This window comes from Trachemys scripta, chromosome 9 (genome assembly GCF_013100865.1).
Source record: "Trachemys scripta elegans isolate TJP31775 chromosome 9, CAS_Tse_1.0, whole genome shotgun sequence".
NCBI classification, from domain to species: Eukaryota; Metazoa; Chordata; order Testudines; family Emydidae; genus Trachemys; species Trachemys scripta.
Genome location: NC_048306.1, coordinates 17,392,760 through 17,416,521, shown reverse-complemented (window position 1 = coordinate 17,416,521; position 23,762 = coordinate 17,392,760). Strand labels below are relative to the sequence as shown.

General features: G+C 42.0%; 1 protein-coding gene across 4 annotated transcripts in view; it reads left to right on the top strand.

Annotated features, from left to right (window-relative positions):
* COL4A6 (collagen type IV alpha 6 chain) overlaps positions 1–23,762 on the top strand; it is a 195,552-nt gene that overhangs the window by 155,047 nt on the left and 16,743 nt on the right. For 3 of the 4 annotated variants that reach the window (XM_034780561.1, XM_034780562.1, XM_034780559.1), the window contains exons 20-34: positions 756–905; positions 3,671–3,754; positions 3,981–4,141; positions 5,012–5,191; positions 7,123–7,306; positions 12,970–13,041; positions 13,515–13,622; positions 15,803–16,024; positions 16,260–16,421; positions 19,592–19,600; positions 20,606–20,776; positions 22,057–22,200; positions 22,610–22,735; positions 23,046–23,227; positions 23,503–23,566. In XM_034780561.1, the coding sequence (XP_034636452.1) occupies positions 756–905; positions 3,671–3,754; positions 3,981–4,141; positions 5,012–5,191; positions 7,123–7,306; positions 12,970–13,041; positions 13,515–13,622; positions 15,803–16,024; positions 16,260–16,421; positions 19,592–19,600; positions 20,606–20,776; positions 22,057–22,200; positions 22,610–22,735; positions 23,046–23,227; positions 23,503–23,566 (2,019 nt within the window). The remainder of the gene's footprint in view (positions 1–755; positions 906–3,670; positions 3,755–3,980; positions 4,142–5,011; positions 5,192–7,122; positions 7,307–12,969; positions 13,042–13,514; positions 13,623–15,802; positions 16,025–16,259; positions 16,422–19,591; positions 19,601–20,605; positions 20,777–22,056; positions 22,201–22,609; positions 22,736–23,045; positions 23,228–23,502; positions 23,567–23,762) is intronic. The other variant, XM_034780563.1, reaches the window with a different exon arrangement.

Genomic DNA, 23,762 nt, shown 5'->3' with positions numbered 1-23,762 from the left:
TAGCAATTAGGGCATATCTCAGTGCATTTGTGAATATGCAACACAGCTGTGTTCGTGGCCTTTCTGTGTTTGTGAGTTCCCTGGCAAATGGGTTTGCTGGCAGTTTTGTTCACAGAAACGGAGAACTCTAAGTAAATATTAGAAAATCTGTTTAAAATGACTTTTGAGTGTAGGTACTCACCCTGGAAATCCGAAGCTAAGAGATGGATGAGCTAGTCATGGTACAGAAACAATCTGGTGTGTCCAGTCAAAAGTAATCAATGTAACCTGAATGTCACACATTAAACCCTTGCCCTCAAACGATCTACAGATTGAGAATTATTTGTCAAATTATTTTGCTCACCGGACAATTTGCAAATAGGAAAAAAAGTCTGTATTTGTCAAATTATCCACTATACATTATTCACTCAGTAACAATAATATAGCTTTTATATTGTGCTTCACATTTTCAGAATATATCACTAGCTTGCTTAATTATTTATGCTCACTAACCAAAGTGACTTAACTGAGTTTCTGCACTAATGCAGTATTTTCGCTGGCCTAGGCAGCTGCCGTTTATAATAGTAAAAAAGGTGTGACTCTCAAAGATGGCTATTGTTAATAGTCTTTTCTTTATGTGCAATGATAAGACTTCCTGCATGGACATAATATCAGCCCAATGTGCAATGCTAATCTTCATAAAATGAAAAATATCTGGATCCACATGCTGCTGGAGAGTTGGCTAACTACATAGTATATGCCTATGTTTTCTTTAGGGCCACCAGGTCCCATGGGATTTCCAGGTATTCCAGGTACTACTGGTGAACCAGGAGACCAAGGGAGAGCAACAATTGGATTACCGGGCACTCCAGGCATAGATGGTTTACCGGGTATGCCAGGACCTTCAGGATTGCCTGGTCCATCACGTATGTAAATTTCTTAGACTTGCTTTTGTACAGGATTGAAATATAAACAAACAAAATAATCTTTTGGTGTGTTCTCTTTCTCTATATGTATATTATTTACCATTGAAGAATATGCATCTGTCTATATTAAGTACTTATCTGGCCCCTCATGAGTGCTGTATGTGAGTGCCTTACAATCTGTAATGTATTTATCCTCATAACACCTTGAGAGGTAGGGAAATGCTATTATGCCCATTTTACAGGTGAGGAACTGAGACAGAGAGGGACTAAGTAACTTGCCCGAGGTCACGCTGGAAGTCTGTGCCAGAGCAAGGAGTTGAATCTGGGATTCCCAAGTCCTAGGCTAGTGCCCTAATCACTGGCCCAAGAAACAGAAGAAGTGAGGTATCAAACCTGGGGCCTCATACATGCAAGGCATGTGCTCTAGCACTAAACTACATGCCTCAGTTACATGAAGAGCACATACTCTAGCATTGATCTACGTTCCCCATGTACAGTAAAACGCCAGCTCTATCTACTCAGTTTGGATTCTTTCATTGATGAATGGGCATCATCAGACTAGCCAGGATGGGCAGGGTTGGTGTCCCTAGCCTCTGTTTGCCAGAAGCTGGGAATGGTCAACAGGGGTGGATCACTTGATGATTACCTGTTCTATTCATTCCCTCTGAAGTACCTGGCATTGGCCACTGTCAGAGGACCGGATACTGGTCTAGATGGACCAGTATGGCCGCTCTTATGGTCTTATTTTTTTATGTAGTGATCTCCAGAAAGGATAAAGCATGAAAACCTAGTTATTTGAATGTTGCCAACAAATGTTGGGTTGCTACACAGCAAATCAATTATAAAAACTATAATGAAGTTACATTCATCAGCTGTCTCTTATTAAGATGTACAGCTTTCAGTCATTTCTTGTTTTTCCCCATGACATCATGGGCAGGGATGATATCCCTAGCCTCTGTTTGCCAGAAGCTGGGAAGGGGAAACGGGATGTATCACTTGATGATTACCTGTTCTGTTCATTCCCTCTGAAGCACCTGGCATTGGCCACTGTCGGAAGACAGAATACTGGGCTAGATGGACCTTTGGTCTGACCCAGCATGGCCGTTTTTATGTTCTTATGAGAACAGCTCAGATGAGTAAGTATTCTGGGTCAGGATTGTCAGATAGGACCCAAAGTATAAAGATGCATCTTTTAGATTTAAGGATGCTGGCCTTTTATCTGTACTTTATTGCTGCCCTGCTTGGTATAACAACATACATTCTGATTCATTTTGCTTAGAAAATGAGTGATAAATGAAAAGGATTTAATTCTGTATCAGCCTTGTATTCTAGAACACTGCCTAGTATGCTGGGTAAGGAATTTGGTGTTTTGTTCTGATGACCTGCCTTCCTCTTGATAAAGCTGAACTTTCAGGACATGAACATGCGATGGATATTATGTTGTCCCTCAGTCTGTTGACATGGTATTGTCAGACAGTATTAAGTCAGTGGAGAAGGCACAACCACTCCCTTATCAATAATTGACTCAGTCGAATAGGTAGAATTAGGCCCTTTCACTGCAGCTAAAAAGTTCATACCTTTTTGCAGCAGTTTTTTCATTTGTTTGAATGGAAGATTAGGAAGATGTGTACTGTACTGTACAGGCAGTATCTCAGAGCTAATAGGGTCCTTTAAAATGGCTTTACTGGATCTCCTTAAAGCCAGGCCTGCCAATCACTTAATGTCAGATGCGGCAGTGTTTTGTTCTAAAACCAAGTTTATGTGGAAAGGATTTTAACTGTAATGTTTTCAAATCAATTTTTCCCTCTGTTTTCACTTTAACCCAAGTTCCACTATCTTCCCCTGCATGCAGATCAGTGTAGGGAATACTCCTGTAGTGGTGGAGGGGAAGTAGGGGGGAGGGAGCAGATCGTTTTCATCTCTAACTTCAGTAAGCCAATTTGCCTTCCAGTCTTAGTTATTTTAAAATAAACACCTGGTCCCAGCACACTGGCAAAGTAACTGGGAGAGAGGCTGGGGAGCTCTGCAGGGGACAGGCAGATTGGGGTGGGGTGGGGGTTACAGTCCTTCACACGCGCAGCAGAGCCATTGTACAAACACTAGGTAACCCTGATAGCTCCTGTTCCCATAGACCTCAAGAGCGCAATGGCAGTGGAACTGCATAGTCACAGATCCGTTGATTTGCCCCCATTTCAACCTCTCTCCCCTCCTCCTTAAAAACCCTATGCAAAGTATGGCTTCCCAGGGCACGTAGGATACAGCCCCCTCTGTAGGGTCCCAGCATCCTGCCTCCTCGGTACAGTGAAACTTCAGGAGTTCTATAGCATCAGGTCCCAATGTGGAAATGGAGGCTGAGAAAGGCAAGGTTTGACCTGAATAATTTTCACTTCTCTCTAGACCCTCTCAGTTTCACCTTGATTTGGTCTTGTGCCGGTTGTTAGTTTTTGAAATAAGAAGTGTACCTGGCAGACCAAGAGAAAAGGAAAACCCCAGAGTATTAGCACTCAGGGCTTTTTCTGCTGGTCTCTGCGGTACCCTACCAAGCCAAAGCAAACTTAACATGGACAACATTACGGTACTGGGCCAAATTCTGTTCTTCATGGAATTGAAATCAGTGAGTCGCATCCACTTATACCAGGACTCAGTAAGGCTCCAGGCCATCTGCCCAAAGTAGCTGTTATTGTGGCTGGCTAATGGAGCTGAATGAAATTTAGACTGCCCGTGCCTTTGCTGATATCCTTTCCTCCTTGTGTTTCTATCTGAAGAAATCCTCAATGGAGAACCTGGGGAACCAGGAAGACCTGGACAACGGGGAACACCAGGAGTTTTCGGACTAAAGGGGACCAAAGGTGAAATTTACCGTAACTTTCCTACCTTGCCGCTTGCATCGTCATTGAAACCTGTGCAAAATGGTGTGAAATGCTACCTAGCCAGAATGGCTTTACACTCACTTTGCTCATTTTGTACTCACCGACGACACCAAGTGCAAAGCAGTGTGGGAAGGTTCAGGCAATGGAGATCCAATTATCTGTTTCCACAGTGCCAACAAAAACTCTCTTTCACTCTGTTTTCCAGGGGATCCAGGTGATTGTGCTTGTGATGGAGGAGCCACAAGAGCTGGACCAAAAGGTGCACCAGGCCCTCTGGGTCCACCAGGAAGTCCTGGTGAACCTGGATTTAAGGGTTCCAGTGGAGATCCAGGCACTGTGGGTGCACAAGGGCCGCGAGGGCCTCCAGTAAGTCAGGATAGGATTTCGTCAGTCTCCGCCGGTTAAAGGAAAAAGTGTTGTTCTCGTGCCATTAGCCAAAATTGTCTAAATTGAAACCTGAAGGATTTTTTTTTTTAAATGATTGTTTCTGCTTGGTTGGGTAAGAAGGCAAAAAACAATTTGTAGAAATAAGATAAAAGCCCAGAAATGTCATCAATGCAAGGTGTTAGAGAGAGAAGGTCGTTGGTCAGAGCTCTCTATGTAAGCTCAAAAGCTTGTCTCTCTGCCCAACTGAAGGTAGTCCAATAAAAGATTACCTCTCCCACCTTGTCTCTCTCTTATCCTGAGACTAGCTTGCCTGCAACAATACCGCATGCAGCAATGCACGGTTGTGATTCTGAGAGCTGGTTAGAGTGGAGACATTTAGTCACCATAAGTCTAAATAGCTCTAGTCAAGCGTGAAGTAATGAGTATTGGGTTATGGGCTCGTTCTGGGCCAGAGGTTTGGAAATGAGAAATGCATTTGGATGAAGAAAAGATAAATGGTGAGCCCTTTGCCTGTTGGTAGCAGTAACAGTAAATGTTCCTCTCTGATGTAATTCTTTCCTAGCTGCTGCTGTAATGCCATTTTTAAGTTGATCTTTTATTTTAAAAAAAAAAGAAGAGTGAGATTTTCAAAGTGCTGAGCATAGGCCAGCTGTGAGGACTTTTGAAAATCCCATTCTAAATGTTTCAGGCTAGTCGTGTCAGCTTCAGTGAGCTCTATGCATTTGTTGTTAATTTATTATGTAAATATTTTATCGGTCATTAATTTTTTTCCTGCTCTTGATGATTTCTGTGGAGTGAAGGCCTTTCCATGTATGTTCATATACCTGTTTTCTCTCTTTCTGCCTCCAGGCTTTACCTGGTCAACCAGGTTCTCCAGGCCTTAAGGGAGAAAAAGGGGATCCATCTTTTGCAAGAGGCAGAGGTCCTCGGGGGGATCTTGGTGCAAGAGGAGCCAGAGGGCCTTCTGGTATCCCAGGAACTCCTGGCAGAGATGGATTCCCAGGTTTACCAGGCCAGCCAGGTCCTCCGGTGAGTTTATACTTATGCAACAAAAATAAGAGTGCTTCAAAATTGTAATAAGAAGGAACAATGATAGTAAAATGGCTGAATTGTATGTTGCGATTAGGCCTGCTGTATGTGTCCAGAGATCTAAAGCTGTGCATAGTATTCATAAACTGACACTCTGTGGATAGACTCTATTTCATGTCATCCTAACAAGAAAGAAATGTCATAGTTTCATGGAGTTTAAGGCCAGAAGGGACCATTAGAGCATCTAGTCTGATCTCCTGTGTAAATTTTACTTGGATACCCCTATATTGAAGCCAGTGATTTTAGTTAGACTAAAATATTTCAGTCTTAAGGAAACTAAACTGTTGTTGTGTGCCACAGGCAGAGGACAAGAGAGACCCAAGTGCCGAGGCTCCTGCAATGGCAGGGAATTAATTAGATGGATAAATGATGGTGGCAAGCACTGCTTGTGTACGTATAAAGGAAAGTGCAATTCACAAACCCTGGGCTTGGTTTCCCACAGCAGCAGCAACCACATTGGCATGGTGTCAAGTATCAGCGGATAGCCGTGTTAGTCTGTATCTACAAAAACTTTCACTCTATGCATCCGAAGAAGTGAGGTTTTTACTCACGAAAGCTTATGCCCAAATAAATCTGTTAGTCTTTAAGGTGCCACCAGACTCTTTGTTGTATTGGCATGGTGCCACAGCATCACTTGTGGCCATCAGCATCGCACAGGCTAACGATATTCCATCAAGCTGGTGGTGTTTTGAACAAGTCAAAGCAATTAGAATAAAGGGTCCTCACACACTTTTGACTCCAAGGGTGACAAATCTGGAGTGAGAGTAACCTGCTATAGGAATTCCAGTGCTCCATGTGGCCCAGGATTTGGGTAAACTGCCCCAAACTCCTAACAGCTCTTGGTTGCCTTTACGAGTTAACAGACAAAGATTTCTGTGCTCTCTTCTAAGGACTTGTCTTTGCTACAGTTTGCAATCCTCTTTTAACACATGGTAACTAGTGTGACCTATCATAAACTATAGCGTAGAGAAGCAACCGAAATGCATTTAATAATTTGAGACCTGCTTCTTTTCAATAAGCCACTTAGGCCTTATCTACACTACAGACTGTAATAATGTTTTCACACATGTCAACTAACGTGACGGTAAACTCTAGGGCACATGAGCTCTAAGTTGCCTTATTAAGTCAATTTCTGAGTCTTCACTATCTTTCAGGCACTGCTCCCATGGGAGAATGGGTGGAGCCAGAGGGTAAAGATTGCAAAGCAGGAGTCATATATGGGTTGGAATTTGAAATGCCCAGCTGGATGATTACTGTAATATTTACACATACTTGTAGCTGAGGAGTGTTAAGCAGGACACTTTGTTAAGGAAAATCTATTCTCGCCCTTTGAACAGGAATTTCTCTCGCCTTCAAGATTAATAATAGTCCCTCAGCACCTCTCTGATTACACAATCATAAGATAAACTATAGGTAACGTCTGAGAGAGAATTCTGAAGCTACAAGCACTACTTTAGTTTTAAGATTTGTTCTTTTTAAAAACAAAAGATACTATCTACCAAATGTTAAGAGTCGAATACTGAAACAGAAAACGCTGACCATGAATGTTTTAAGTAGAAAGATACAGCAAACATGTATAATATTTATATTTTGGCAAATATAATGTATTAGGCAGTGGTTTAAGTGGTAAGTAGAGTTTCCTTTATTTGAAAAGATTGTGAGCGTTACATTTACAAGATTTCCATATACTTTATCAAACACATTTGAAACTTGCTGCTAAGAATTTAGGCTGGAGCCTTCTCCAGTAGCATCACAGTGTCCAATAGAATCACAAAACCCAACAACATTTTGGTGCACTTGTCAAAACTGTGGCAATGTGCAGTTGTTCCAGGTGCTCTTGGTTCTCAGCTGTAACTGTCTTTGCTATGTAGGGTGATGGTGGACTAGGATTTCCAGGCGAAAAAGGCCTGCCAGGATTATCTGGCTCCAAGGGCCGGCGTGGGGAGAGCGGTCTTCCTGGCATTGGTTTCCCAGGTCCTAGCGGAGTTCGCGGCCCTGCAGGTGACCCAGGAATGGATGGCTTTCCAGGACAATCAGGTCTTCCAGGTCCTCCAGGTAGGCTTGTTAGGGACTACTCTCATTTTGAAAAGCTGCCATGCCCCTAAAAACCAGCCAACCAAAGAAATACTCCACTTCATAATGGGATCCTAGTATTTTCAAAGCAATAAACTAGATGTATATTTTTAAATTATTTGTGGATAGTCTATAGACAGGTCAGACCTGATCCTGCAGTCCTCACTCACCCACATAATCCTGCTGAAGTCAATGAGATTACTAACAGGAGTGTGGACTACTCATGCCAGTAAGAGGGGCAGGATGGGGCTACTGACAATAGCTAATTTTTGTAGGAGGAACAATTTTATAGCCAGTAACAAACCTAAGGTGATTTTCTGCTAGGGATGTGGTTAAGATGAAAAGCTTTAGATAAAGAAAGGTGTAAATATTAGAGCTACATATAATAAAATATGTGCAAGACTCAGTGACTAGGAACTTTTCATGTTAACCAAACACCAGGATCATTTATGACTGATTTCACTAGGTCCTGCCTGTATTTAGCAGGTGGTACCCTACTGATGAGTGTGTTGCAAGTTCCACTCTGTGCCAATTTACAGAAGAATTGAGTTGCTATCGACCCAGGCTACAGAGCTCTTTAGCTCAAGCTGAAGAAGTTGATGCTTTTATAGCTTTGGAGGTTCCCCGGTTCAGTCCCTGCTGAGTCAGCCACAATAGCAGGCATGACATATGCAGCTTGAGAACGGTTGCGGGGCAGATGTTGTATGAGTTTGATACAGTTGATATGACCGTACAGAGCTAAGTACACTTAATGACAAGTGAAGAATCCAGTAAATCTGGGCTTTATATGTGAACGCAATCTGGGCTTTATTTGTGCTATTTCAGATATGCTAGAGTCTGGAAAATAGTCTCACCATCAAACTATTGAACATAGGGAATATTTATGTCGAGATTTTAGAGCTGGTTTATTAAGGTGATTTTAACAAAAGCAATATCTTTCCTTTTCTGCTGCTGCTTTTTATTATGTTTTCCACCTTGTTTGTGTATATTTAACCTTCTGTATTTGTAATGCTTGCCCTATTAGTAATACAACTAAATATATTCATAGACATAATATTTCCCCCAAAACACTGGTCACTGCTAAAATGACATTGAACTGAATACAGTTCTTCTTCTGACTCCAAGTCTCAGGAGGAAACCAGACATGTCTACAATGTGCACAATGAAAAATGTCTGTGAGCATGTTTGGCCTGTTGATTAAAAAAAAAAGATGCTTTCGATCGTGTGGGTTTTCTGACTTTGTTTAACCTGTGCTCCTTTGCTTGGCTGGTATAGGTGACTGCTGCTGCGGTGAGGAGGTTGGTAAAGGAATCTTAGACACAGAGGGAGGTGAGAGCTAGGCCTTAGTGGTTGCCAGAATAGCAATGGGAAGATTCCCCATTCTTCCCATCATTGCAGAGACCCACAGAATGGCATGTTACATAGCACCAGTGTTGCATTTGATTGTTGTAATGGGCTGATTTATAATGACCAACACTGGCATCCCATTTGAACTTTCTACATATGCCTTTTCCTGACTCGGGTCATGTGCTAAATGCTAAACGCTCTGCTAACCTATAGTATGTGTATATATAGCTTTGCTTATTAAAACATCTCTTACAAGGGCTGCTAAATCCAGATTGCATCATAGGCTAACTAGAGGGAATATGCTTCATGCACTGACATTCACAGCCTCGTGTATATTGGGTATCAAATGGGATGCATCATAAGTCAACACATTATGTGAGTGTTACATCAAAGCCCCGCTAACAATGAATGGCTTTTTTTGTAGAAGAGCATCTATCATCAGAAAACGTAGAAGAGCGTGAATAAGTCATTAGCTGATTCAATTTACACCTCCACAGATATTTGTGTGAAAGCTGTGAGAAAACCATCTCTCCAATACTTGGAAATCATGGCATTTATTAAAAACCACTTTTGATGTATTAAGCTTCATCTAACATTAAAGAAATCTGCTTAGTCAGAAAAAAATAATTGCTGTTTACACTGCACTTGTTGGAAGGTTTTATGATGAAGACCAGAGAACATTTTTAAAGAGAGACATTGACCTACTGAAATTAACTTGCCAAAGGCAACATCAAGGAATTTTGCCTAAGACCACACAAAATGCAGTTACAGTAGATCAGATGAAAATTCTCATTTAAAAAATAAATGCTGTATTAGGACCTGATCATGCAAACCTTCTTGCATGTGCTGAATTCCTACTCAAGTGAGTAGTCACATTGATTTTCCTTGAGTTGCCTTCAGCTGATATCTTTGACTAGGGGATAGAGTGTTAGAACAATACTTCGGCACAGTTAGTGAGCAGGATTATGAAATTGCTCAGAAATGCTATTGGATTACCCATTTTGTGCCATTGTTACAGTTCCCAGAAGCCTCTCACTATGTTTTCACAATAGACTTGTTCCCCTGGCATTCGGAGGCCATTGTCTGTATTGTGAGATCATAGGATATTAAGTAACTGGCGAGCACTAAGCCTTAGTTACTTCATTGTGCTATCAGACCCCAGGAATATGTGAAAACCATTTCTTTAGCATATTACCATTGCCCTTCAGTTGCTCCACAAATACAATTCCCATTGTGCTACCAGTCTAGTGCTGGCTAATTACATAAAGCATTGAATACTGTCATTTTCTGGATGTTCACTTAAGCAGGCCCTTAAAAAACCATGTGTTTGAATATAAAAATGTTAATTAAACTGCCCTTTCTGAGCTAGTTGTTGGATTGGACATCCCCTTTTTGAAAAATGGCATTCTACACAATGCTGTGATTATGGAGGGATTGTTGGAGATGGATTTTAATTTTTGGCTGCCTTATAAAACATTCAGTGTCAGGCTCGGGAATGCAGAATGCCAGGATCTGAGCAAAGAAATCACATCTTTAAATGTTGCTACCCTCTGAACAGTTAAAGTAATCTCCTGTCTAAATGTACCTATAGGTAGGCAGCAAACTAAGCATTAACATTCTGCAACCTAAGAACTTGTTTCTCATGTCAATATAAATTTGACTGGTGAATGTTTTATTTTATGTATCTATTATTTTTGATGCTCCCTGCTTTAAGTCTAAAATGCAGGATTTAAAGCTGAGCTGTGGTACTATCTAGAAAGAGCAGTGGTTGGTTTTAAGACAGCATCAGTATGCAAGTGTTATTGCAGAGTTTTGTATGTGTGTTATTCAGGGGGTTAGACACCTATAAATTCATTCTGTTATCAACTAATGCCTCGCATCAAGGTAAAAGTAATGAATTTAAGCACTGACCTTTGGTCTTCCAGTATCAAAGCAGAACATCTGTTGTTTCTTCTAGTACTTGCACAGCAGCATCAAAACACAAATACATTAGAGCCCCAGGAGGTTTTCTTCCCCACCACCTCCTTCTCCTCTCTCCCCCCTCCTGCACATTCAGCTTCAGATCTCATTAGCTGAGGTTAAGAGCTGCCAGCAGTCCTGATTAACTAGAATTTGTGATTTGGGTCATTTCACTCCCCTCTCCCCCCCGCATCTTGTGATCACATGAATCAGAATCACAAAATCCTAGAATATGGAGTTGGGGGGAGGAACTAGAGGTGGGGTGGAAAAGGGTCACCCAGTCTGGTGGAACTCCGATGAGATAAGCTGCTCTCACAAGACTTTTCCAGTTTTACTGAAATCTCTTGAGAACAGCTCACAAGGTTTTGATGCCATTGATTGAACCCTAACCATAGCTCTGATTCAGCCTCAAAACTAAATGGAATCCATACACCACCTTCTTGGCCCATCAATAGAAAAAGATCTCTTACGTAATTTAATCTTTCTTTTGGCCATTGCCTCATCCCCCATGGGTTCCCTATTCCTGTTGTTGATTAAAATCAGAAGTGAGCCATATTGATTATCTCTGGTGTAACTCTATTGTCTTCATTGGTTTGACAGGAATGATTTTGTCTCAGTGTCTTTTACTAATAAAACTCAGAAGCCACCTGAGAATTGCCGTTATTTGAAAGATACCCGTGTCATTTACAAAATGAAGTCTTAGGTTCACAACCCCGCTGTCAGTAAAAGGTCTAGATTTACTATGCCTGGTCCACTCATTACGTCTGGCGGCAGCAGAAATGCAGCCGAGAATTGGAGTGCCTGGTGATGTAGCCCATGAGTTGGGCTGGGATATCAGGTTGGGAGTGGGGATTGGGTGGCAAGCTCTTGCAGAATTAGTTGTAAAAAAACAAGAAGCAGCTAATCCACAATCTCTGATTGGTTAATCGCTGAACCTGCAGAAAAAATTGCACCAGATTTTAATGGGCCAGTATTAGTAATCATGTAGTAACTAGCTATTTAACTTTTTGTATAGAAAGACTCCAAAATGGGAGGGGCAGGAAAAAAATCCCCTTTCCCCACTCTCAGAAATATGGTCTTAACCTAACTCTAAGGATCAGTTCTGATGTGACATTAGTTCAGACAAAATATATTTTAAAATCTTTAGGTTTTCGTTTTGAGAAGGTTAATTTATTCTAGGAGTTTTTAGGCCAAGCCTGTTCTAATAGTGTAGGCCCTAACCCTGCCGTCCTTTTACTTAAGCAAATGCCTATTGAAGAAAGTGGGATCTTTTTCTTAATATAAAGGGACTGCAGGATTGGACCCCTAGTTAGTTATGCCAGCACTCATGTGTTCTTAGCAATACTGTATCAATGGAGTATCAAATTGCCAGAGTCTGACAAAGTGGACCTTGCAGACATAAGAGATTTTTCAAATAAATGTAATAGTCTGATGGTTCTAATAATGCCACCCAGACCTCATTCCACTGATAAGTTAGATACTTTTGTTTCTCATACAAAGGAAAAGGATGAGCTGTACAACCACTGATTCCTATTTGCTCTTAGTACGCTAACAACTAAGCTGTGTGGTTACTTTTCAGACTCATGGACTATAGAAGAATGAGTTGGAGAAAAAGCAGAATTAAATAAAAAAAATACATGCATGGCCACACAAAACTCTGTGTAAACCTGTGGAATGACCCAGCAGAAAGCACAAACACAGGGACAGTCAAGAAGGGCCAAGATTTTAAAAAACGGGTGCCTACATTTTGTCTCCTACATTGATTTTTGTCATTGAATAGATTACTTGAGTTTTCATAAGTTCTGGGCACCCACTAGTTCCCCCAACGTAAGCTGACTCAGTACCTAGACTGTACACTCCTTGGGGCAGGAACTGTCTTTTCCATCTGTGTTTTTACAGTGCAAAGCACAGTGCAGCCCTGATCTTTGCCTGGGGCTCTGCAGTGTTACCATAATACAAATAATAAGTAGCAGTTCTTATGTACAGTTCTCATCACCATTTTACAGGTGGGGACGCAAACCGGTCACACAGTGAGTCACAGTTAGGGCTGGGATTAGAAAATAAATTGAACTTGCAGTCTTGTGCTCTAGCCACTAGCCCAGACTTCCTCTCTTTAGTTTAGTGTCAGTAAACTTAGAACATCAACAACATTAGCCTTAACGTCCCGCAAAGCAACAGATTTTGTTGAGGAAGAGTTACCCTGTGGCAGATGAGAATGTGCATTACATGTAGTGATTTGCAGTGCATAGTTCACTCATCATTGCTCATAATTTAGTCTGGACATTCAATGTTCTCATTATAACCAGCTAACTACAGTTACAACATATTCCTTTTTCTAGGGATCACCTTGCCCTGTGTAGATTCTGGAGCGTTTGGTGCACCTGGGCCTCCAGGAATACCAGGATTTCCAGGTATGGAGATTGACTTTTCTATACGCTCTGTAATACACTGGCTTATTGTCTGTGTTGAGTCTCCCTCCAGCAAGGAGAGATCCTGCTGCTTAATCACAGCTAAATAATAGTTATTCCTGTAGCTCAAGTGGGTGGGGCTTGGGCTTGCTTCCTGGAGGTGCTGGGTTTGATTCCTACTGACAGTTGTTCTGTCTATATATGTGTGCAGCTCCTATTCATAACTCTGTGAAAGTCATTGTTAATGAGGGGTGTAGAGAACTTTTGCCCTGCCGTGCAGCTCCCCAAAACAAAACACTTGTCCCTCTGTGTTTGTTCAGTTGATGAGATGATCACAGACTTGGGGCGACGTTGACTAGTTTAAATTAGTACAGTAGTTGGGCATTTTGTGGTTAGCTTTGCATGAAATATCTAATCCCACTTCACAATAATATGCTTGTGTCCCCCATCCTGAATTAATTTTTTTTAATCCTCAGGTCCCAAGGGCAGCCCGGGGTTTCCAGGCAGTCCAGGTCAACCTGGATTAAGTGGGTCAAAAGGACAACCAGGTATTCCAGGATCAATGGGATTGCCAGGAGCACCAGGTAAGAAAGGAATTAGTTATGGAACTTTAGATTGTCTTTTTAATGTACAATACTGTATTTTATCAGGGGGGCTCTCAAACTCTTTACCCATCCTCTTCTATTCATGAGCATCCAGACGGCGCGGCATCCTAGTGATGATCATTGTTATTTTAGAGCCATTGCTATATGGAAAAATAATATTGGGGAAGTATTGAATGTGTTTTAGCTATCTTTAATATTTTAATATTTTAATTAGGAGAGATTAATAAGACTGGGGCTTTTCAGCTTGGAAAAGAGATGACTAAGGGGGGATATGATGGAGGGCTATAAAATCATGACTGGTGTGGAGAAAGTAAATAAGAAAGTGTTTTTTCACCTTCTCATAAAACAAGAGCTAGGGGTCACCAAATGAAATTAACAGGCAGCAGGTTTAAAACAAACAAAAGGAAGTGTTTCTTCACACAACGGACAGTCAACCTGTGGAACTCTTTGCCAGAGGATGTTGCAAAGGCCAAGACCATAACAGGGTTCAAAAAAGAACTAGATAAATTCATTGAGGATAGGTCCATCAATGGCTATTAGCCAGGATGGGCAGGGATGGTGTCCTTAACCTCTGTTTGCCAGAAGCTGGGAATGGATGACAGGGGATGGATCACTTGATGATTACCTGTTCTGTTCATTCCCTCTGAAGCACCTGGCATTGGCCACTGTCAGCAGACAGGATACTGGGCTAGATGGACCTTTTGTCTGACCCAACATGGCCGTTCTTATATTCTTAATGTGATGTAGTAGCTACGACTAAGGAGGAGAGCCAGCAATATGTGACCATTGAGCTCAAGTGTTTTGTGGGATACAGTTTGGGAACCACTGATTTTTAGTGTAAAATGGGTGTGGCATCTGCATGGCTATCCCAGTCACTTGGCGGTGTGGCTATGGGTATGGCAATCAACATACAACATTTGAAATGCTTTTTAAGTTCTGTGATTTTTGTGATGTTTGCAGTCAAACATACAGAGTAATACACCATGCAGAACAGCAGAAAAGTCACAAGGGAGGATTTTTAAAGTGTTTTTTCCTTCTGTCTGTTTGTTCCTGAGGAGACCTGGCCTAAGGGAGGAAATCATTGCAGAAGCACTGCTGACCTAAGTTCCCTCTAAGCTGCACAGCCGCCTATTAAGCCCCAGGTAGGGGCTCAGGGCTGCAGTGGGGAAAGATGTCTCTCTCCCAGCATGGACCTGCCAAGGTAGAGAGAGGCACCTCTCCCTGCTGGCCCCAGCACATAGCCCCCAGGCAGCCTGCACCCCAAATTCCTCATCGCCAGCCGCACCCCAGAGCCTGCACCCCCCCCCTGCATCCCAATCCTCTGCCCCAGCCCTGAGCCCTCCTCCCACACTCCAAACCCCTCAGCCCCACCCCCAGCACATGAATTTCGTTATGTGCACCAATATGGAGGTAATGTGTGATACATCACCTCCCTACTGGTGCACATAAAAAATTCATTCCGCACACGGGTGGGAAAAACTAGAGGGAACACTGCTGCTGACATGAAAATCCTCAGTTGTTTTATCCTTACAGCAGTTTAGCAACACTCTCGATGGTGTCCTTTCACACCATGCTTTCCAGCCTTTGTTGTACCAGTGTGTTCTAGGACTCCTGAATCATCTACGCCATTGTGCCAAAACCTGGCCTTGGGAATGCAAGGGCTTTTGGGTGATATCCACTCATGAGGTAATGCAGTGTAGGATGAAGTGACTGGGTGAACAAGTGCAGCTGCAACATTTGCGACTTGCCCTTACTAGTGAGGCACCGTTTATAGACTCAGATGGTTGTAGTCAGACTGTAAGTAATGCCTTTGTTGTAGGCAATACATCCATCTGGTAAAACCAGTACTTGTAAAGCAGTAGAGATCGCTAGTGTGTGTGTGCATTTATAACCTCAAAATGCTCTAAAACCTTCATTTCATTTAAAATGAAAAAAAATTGTTTAGAAAACCAAAGGTTTTCCATTTAGTTTCCCTTCTTTTTGTCCTTTTCCACCTCTTTATTAAACATTCAAAACCAAAAAATGGTTGTTTTCAAAATACATTTTTTCTGTATGAAACAAAAAAAGTGCATTTGTTAGACATTTTAATTCATATGGATATTGTTTCCTTCCTGCTGTGTATTTTCTGCTGTGTATTATTGGCTGGGTTTTTCTTTAAGGCTTTCCTGGGCCTCGTGGAGATCAGGGACCACAAGGACTTCCTGGACTTGATGGAACAGATGGTTTCCCTGGAAAGATGGGAGCTCCTGGCTTGTCAGGGGCAAAAGGAGCTCCAGGTGAAGTGTTTGGTGCTGAAAGAGGAGCCCTGGGTGAGCCTGGCAGACCTGGATTCCCAGGAAATAAAGGGCTTATTGGAGAACCTGGATTTCCTGGACAGACGGGTGAGTGCCCTTGCTGCTGGTTTCCTGGAATCTGGAACTGTTTATCTTTCCAAAAAAATGTTACTTTCTAGTATCTTCTTGAGGCCAGTGCATCAGTTCCTCTAAGCGGTTTGTAGTTCTGTGTTTACTAAGTTTCCCTGAGCATCTAGTGTAATTCTGAGATGATTTATACAAGTTTTAAAAACAGGTAACTTTATTCTCACCTGGGAAGTAACATCCCACCTCTCACTCTCAGGTGTTGACGGAAGGCCTGGCTCACCAGGTTTTAAAGGCCAACCGGGTAATCCAGGGTTCCCAGGTATTGGTGGATTGCGAGGACCTCCTGGTCCTGGAGGTCCATTTGGCATTAAAGGAGAACCAGGTCCCAGGGGAGCAGTTGGCTTCTCAGGATCACCAGGTATGTAGTGTCTCCGATGAGGTTGAGTGGCTTACCCAAACACGCGGATGTTAAATAAGATTTAGAATAGATTTGCTATTTGCTAGGAGTTAACCCGGGTTGCTATCCAGTGGGGCTGGATGTGTATATCTGTTCGCAGAATTTGGGCCTCGGGGATAGACTCCTCCAGCCAGAAATGGTGTTATTGTGCTGTAAGCTATAAGAGGAGAAGATAGAATGTAGTATCTTAAATGTGCCAGTTTTTAAATTACTTTGTTATTGCATATTTGCTGGATGAATGATGAATCTCCATGTTCATGCTTTAATTTCATATACATAACAAATTGTTAGAAAAGTGACCCTTGTCAGAAGGCAAAATCCTATTAACTTTGATGGGCTGAAAATTGCTGGGCTTCTTGGCACAACTATATGTATCTTCTTCATCCCCTGAGACAGTGGAAGACCATCTTGATTCCCCCTCCCTTCCTGGGCCCAAGAGACTCTGAGTAGAGCAGTGGCTTTTGAGTTGCGCTACGCAAGGTCTTTCCTGGTAGCACAATATGCAACATCATGAGAATCAAGCAAAGGAGAGACCAGATGTTTAGTAGAAAATAATGGTCTGTGAGAACATCTGTCTCTTACACAGCAGTTTGCAGAATGACAAAGCTGGAGAACTATTGGAGGAGAGAAATAAACTGAAGTTATACCCCAAATAATAAAAAAAAGTAACAGGACCAAAAAAATGTCACCATGGCTAAACAGAGTAAAAGAGGTGGATAGAGGCAAAAAGACATCCTTTAAAAATTGAAAGTCAAATCCTACTGAGGAAGAGAGTATAAACTCTGGTAAGTCAAATGTAAAAGTATAATTAGACAGGCCAGAGAAGACTTGGTAGAGCAAATAGCAAAAGACACAAAAACTAACAGGAAACATTTTTTAAGTATATCAGAAGCAGGAAGCCTGCCAAACAATCAGCATCAAGGTGCTAAAGGAGCACGCAAGGAGGAGAAGGCTGTTGCAGAGAAGCTATATGAATTCTTTTGCATAGGTCTTCACTGCAGAGGATGTGGGGGAAATCCCCACACCTGAGCCATTCTTTTTAGTTGAAAGATCTGAGGAACTGTATCAGACTGAGGCGTCAGTGGAGGAGGTTTGGGAACAAATTGCTCAATTTAACTGTAGTAAGTTACCAGGTTCAGATGGTATTTACCCAAGAGTTCTGAGGGAACTAAAATATGAAATTGCAGAACTACTAACTGTGGCACATAACCTATTGTGTAAATCAGCCTCTGTACCAGATGACTAGAGGATAGCTAATGCAATTCCTGTTTTTTAAAATGTATCCATAGGCAACCCGCGCAATTACAGGCCATTAAGCCTAACTTCAGTACCAGGCAAATTGGTTGAAGCTATAGTAAGGAACAGAATTACCAGACACGTAGATGAACACAATATGTTGAGGAAGAGTGACCATGGCTTTTGTAAAGGGAAATCATGCCTCACCAATGTATTAGAATTTATTGAGGGTGTCAGAGAGCATGAGAACAAGGGTGATTCAGTGGATATAATATACTTGGTCTTCCCCAAAACTTTTGACAGGGTTCCTCACCAAAGGCTCTTAAGCAAAGTAAGCAGTCATGGGATAAGAGGGAAGTTCCTTTCATATATCAGTAACTGGTTAAAAGATAGGAAACAAAGGCTGGGGATAAATTATCAGTCTTCACAGTGAAAAGTGGTAAGTAGTGGGGTCCCCTAAGGATCTGTGCTGGGACCTGTGCTGTATAATATATGCATAAATGATCTGGAAAAGGGGTAAACAGTAAGGTGTCAAAATTTGCAGATGATACAAAATTGCTCAAGATAGTTAAGTGCAAAGCTGACTGAGAAGAGTTACAAAGCGACCTCACAAAACTGTGTGACTGGGCAACAAAATGGCAGATGAAATTCAGTGTTGTTAAGTGCAAAGTAATGCATAATGGAAAATATAATCCCAACTATAAATACAAAATGGTGGGATCTAAATTAGCTGTTACCACTCAAGTCATTGTGGAGAATTCTCTGAAAATAACTGCTCAATGGTCAGTGGCAGTCAAAAAAAACTAACAGAATGTTAGGAACCATTAGGAAAGATAATAAAACAGAAAATATCATAATGCCACTATATAAATCCCTGGTACTGTACCTGTGTGTTTGGGCTTAGGACTCTGCAGTTTAGGTTGCCCCCATCTCAAAAATGATATATTAGAATTGGAAAAAGTACAGAGGGCAACAAAAATGATTAGGAGCATGGAACAGCTTCCAAATGAGGAGACATTAAAAAGACTGGGACTATTCGTCTTAGAAAAGAGACTATGAAAGGCAGGTTATGGTAGAGATCTATGAAAGCATGCATGGTGTGGAGAAAGTGAATAGGGAATTGTTATTTACCCTTTCACATAACACAAGAACTAGGGGTCACCCAAAGAAATTAATAGGCAGCAGGTTTAAAACAAAAGGAAGTACTTCTTCACACAACACACCGTCAGCCTATGGAACTCATTGCCAGGGGATGTTGTGAAGGCCAAAAGTATAACTGGCTTTAAAAAAGAATTAGATCAGTTCATGGAGGATAGGTCCACCAATTGCTATTAGCCAAGATAGTCAAGAATGCAACCCCATTTCCCAGTGCCCCAAACTTCTGACTTCCTGAAGCTGGGACTGGATGACGGGATGGATCACTTGATAATTACCCTGTTCTGTTCATTCCCTCTGAAGCGTCTGACAACTGGCCACTGTCAGAAGACAGGATAGTGGGCTAGATGGACCCTTGGTCAGACCTAGTATGCCCATTCTTATGTTCTTAAATACTAATCTCTGAGTTGCCTCTGAGATTAGCATTATAAAGTGGACACCAAAAAGTATTGTATTTAAATTGGAGGAGGCTTTTTCTTCTGTATAGTTTTATATTCTTGGTAGTTTTCATCATGACTCCCCTGCCTTTAATAAATTTTTTAAACCCGCTAATTGGTGGATGATAAACTCTAAGTGACTAAGGTTTTGCTGCAGTATTCTTTCTGAGCCATTAATTTCTTTAGTGCCCTTGTGCTTTCTGTTCACATATTTCTATTTTTCCTTCACCATTTTTCTATTCCATTTACCATCAACTCTCCATTTCTGATGTGTCACTGTTTGGTTATGTATTCTTCACATAGGCTGTCAAGGTGAGAAAATGTGCTGTAGCATAAAAGGTCATGAACTAACTACCTAGTTTTTAATGCTACAAGAATTGCATTGACTGTAGGTTGCACCCCTTATTTTAACCATACCAGAAAACAAAGAACCATTGTATCGAGTATGCTCAGATGGTAACAAAGAACAAAACCCATGAGGAAAAGTCTTTAATATTCTTAGACTTCAAGCATGTGTTGTCTTTTTCTTCTTTAATTATGCAGATATTGCATTTTATGTTTAAAAAATCAGGTTATAGCTTTAAATGCTAAAAGCTCGCCCATCTGATATTTCTTCTTTATGTGCCATTTCTCAGAAGCTACCTGATTTTTTTTCTTTTTAACGTTGTAGCTGAGCATGCCCTTTTTCAATGGTTCAAGCCTTTACCTTGGTTTTTTTTTCTGAATTAAATGTTTACCAAGGTGCAGCCAGAAACATTCTGACATATGTAGAGACTAAATTGTGCACAAATGGTTTCAACAACATTAACCCTGGAGATGCTTTTATCATAACACATTCAGCAGCCCATTCCCTTAATTACTAACCAATCTGACTTTTAAGAAGTAGCACCTTAACAGCAGAATGAACAGGCCACTCTTCAGTTGACCCCTTTGGTTGACCAAGATGATGTGGTAGGGACTGGAAGTTAACATTATTAATGCTCCTTATCCCATGCTCTGGTTTGCTGCCTTGAAGTTAAAAGGCAAGACCTGCTGCTGCTCTGCACTTAATGCCTGATAAAGTGGAGGAGGAGAATAATTCAAAGGGTCTCCGTGTTGCTGGTTTTGAAGTGATGTAGGCAGGTCTCTTATGGCTGGATGACTAATGTTTTTGCCTATCTAAACGTTCTGCCAGCTAGAAGGCTGCATGTGCCATCATTTTAAGGTCCCGCTTTCATATTAAAAACAAGCTACATTTAAAGAACATGCTGAACCGTTCGCCAAACTGTCCAGAAGCTTGTATGACAAAAGTTATTGAGTTTGCTTGTATTGATCCAGGACTTCCTGGAGGCAAAGGACCAACTGGCGATGCAGGTCCACCAGGCCCTGCTGGTATGAAAGGCTTCCCAGGCCTAGATGGTTTTCCAGGACCACTTGGGGACAGAGGATTCCCAGGATCACCTGGGCCTTTGGGTAGAGATGGACGTCCAGGTTTCTCTGGAGCAAAAGGTAATTGTATAAATTAGGAAATGGTCACGCAGGACTGGATTCAGATGCACAGCTAAAGTAACATGAATGATGATTTTAGACCCTACTTGTTGGAAGAGACTGAAAGTTGTGTTCAGATCCATTCGTTTCACTGATAGATTGCTGATGTGAATGCAGATTGGGTTGGTATTTAAAAGCTGCATTGGACTCTGCCAAAGGATATATCGGTTCAATTCCTAGGGTCCACCACATAGAAACCACTATCTAAATTAGTGTCATTGTCAGCAGAAGGTGTCTATAATAGCATTTAATATTCACATTGAAGAAGTTAACCCTTCTGAAGTTATTACGTTTTTTTAACACGTTAAGTATACTGAGGTAAATTGACACAACAGAAATATCAGAAATAGATAATGGAGAAAGGATTTCAGGAATACCAAAGTGTTGTATGTTGTATCGCCTTTTGTCTTGAAAGATAAAAATTATTTAAGGTGCCAGTCACCCAGTACTTTTTTTATCTGATCACAGCCTAATGGGAGAGTGGCAAGTTCTTGACTGGTTTCAGAGTGATAGCCGTGTTACTCTGTATCAGCAAAAACAACGAGGAGTCCTTGTGGCACCTTAGAGATTAACTCTGTCATTCTCTCTGGGGAGACAGGTGACCCCTTGGTGGGGAGGACAGAACTACATTGGGGATGGATGTGGTGAGATTTGCCCTCAATAGGGAGCAGTGTCTTAGGTGAGCAGTCAGACATTGTAATTCCACATGGGAGCCCTGAATCTGGCCAAGAGATGATCCTTAGTCCATAGGGATAGGTATAGAATCAGAAAAGTCAGTGTGGGATTGGGATTGGGGGAAACTATAGATGGTGAGAGAACAAAGAGCTTGGGAAACATCATAGGGAAGAGAAAACGAAGCACAAACTGGCAGGGAAGTAAAACTCAAAACAGACATTTAGAGCTGACATTGCTATAGGTTATTTTACGAGGAAAGTCAGTAGTGATTTGAAATCACATGCTGCTCCCATTGGATCAGTTGGAATTGTGTGCTGTAGTGGGAACAGGAATAGACCCTTGATGGTGAACTGGAAGCTAGCGAGTAAGTGGTGGTGAACAGAGGCTTACTACAGGAATGGAGACATCTAGCAGAACCCTCCTACGTTGGTGCTTTAGGATTTTTCACTGCCTGGGTTTGCACAATACGCCATACCCACCTTGCTCCAGCTTCCACTTCTATTTGTATGGAAAATACCTGTAAAGACTCAATTTCTCGCTTTGTTTTACAACTTCTTTCCAAACAGGTGAAAAGGGTCCTCCCGGGTTGATTGGCTTTCCTGGCATGCCAGGCCTGCCTGGTATCCCTGGGGTGAGTGGGCTGAAAGGAATTCCTGGGTCAGCTGGAAGGGAAGGAAATATTGGATATTCTGGACCCACTGGTCTAAAAGGTGAGCTCTGAAAAAGAAATGTGACTAAATTACTGGGTTGCTGCAGCAAGGGGCCCAAGTAGGGTGACCAGATACCCCAGTGTTATTGGGACCATCCTGATATTAGGGGTTTTGTCTTATATAGGATCCTATTACCGTCCACCCCACGTCCTGATTTTTCACTGGTCACCCTAGGCCCAAGAGCAGCAAGGGAGGAGAACTGCTTCCGTTTTTTCATTGCCAGAGTATTCTCTATTCAGGTGTAAAGTAGCTGTGGCCTGGTTTTCAAAGATGCTGAGCACCTACAGCTCAAATGGCTTCAGTGGGAGTCACAGGTGGTCCGCAGCTCTGAAATCCAGGCCTCTGGGTTTAAACATTCTTCTTTTAAGAGACCCTTCTCTCGTACAGCTTAATTCTCTTACGTCTTCAGGTGACCGGGGTGAGCAAGGGCCCCCTGGACTCCTGGTTCTTAGGCCTCCAGAATTGGCATTGGTATTGAAGGGAGACAAAGGCGATCCTGGGTCAGCTGGATTGAGAGGATTTCCTGGACCTAGAGGTATTTATCAGCATTAGAATACGTTCCAAATGAAAGTTGCCATCCAGTAATTCTGCTTACTCTGGGCAGAGGATGTTTTGTCCATTTAGCAGCCTGCAGTATTGTTACTTTCAGATTCTACAAAGATTTTCCACACAGCAACTCTGAATCTGAATCAAGAGTAGCTCTTCAAAGCTGTGCTTCTTTATTGCAGAAATAATTAAATCTCCTCCCCTTCCTTGCAGGGAGCATTGAAGAATAAGCTTCTTGACTGGGCTGAATGTCTTTATGATGAAGTAGCAACACATTTTTCTTTTCCGTATAAATTTAGGTGATAAAGGATTCCCTGGAAACCTTGGACAACCTGGTCTTCCTGGTTCACGAGGGTCGCCAGCCACAGATAGAGGACTACCTGGTGATGCAGGATTCCCAGGTCTGCCTGGACCGCCTGGCTTGCCAGGACAGAAAGGACTGGCTGGAATCATAGGATTACCCGGATTTCCAGGAGAAAGTGTAAATATGCATCTTCCATTCTGAATGCACTTAGAAAAATCCCACGTATTGTATCAGAACAGCAGAGGCTGGCAGTACTTTTGCTTACCGCACCACCTCAGCAATAAAATCAGCTCTCCTCTGGTAATAGCTGGCACTGATAAATGAAAAACATAATTTTATTTTTTCCCAGACAGATTTTTGTTATATCTGTTGGGGAGCAATTCACTGCTATCAGCACAACCCAGGCTGCAGGCAGTAGGTATGAGGATAATCGTATATTATTTTTTTTCCAGGGTTCAGAGGGTATCTCAGGAGCACCAGGGTATCCAGGGACTGGTGGTTTCCGTGGTCCAAAGGGTAAGAAATTGATTTCCAGTTTCCAGGCCTTTTCCAGAGTGTGATCCAGCAGAAGAGAGTGGGTGAGAGACTGTGAGGAAAAAAGTTGCCAGTTTTTTATTTGCTTGGATGTAAATATTCTGAGCAGCTCTCATAGCAAATAGGGGACATCCCTTAAAATACAGGGATGGGTGGCTGGATGAGTCACTGGTTACCA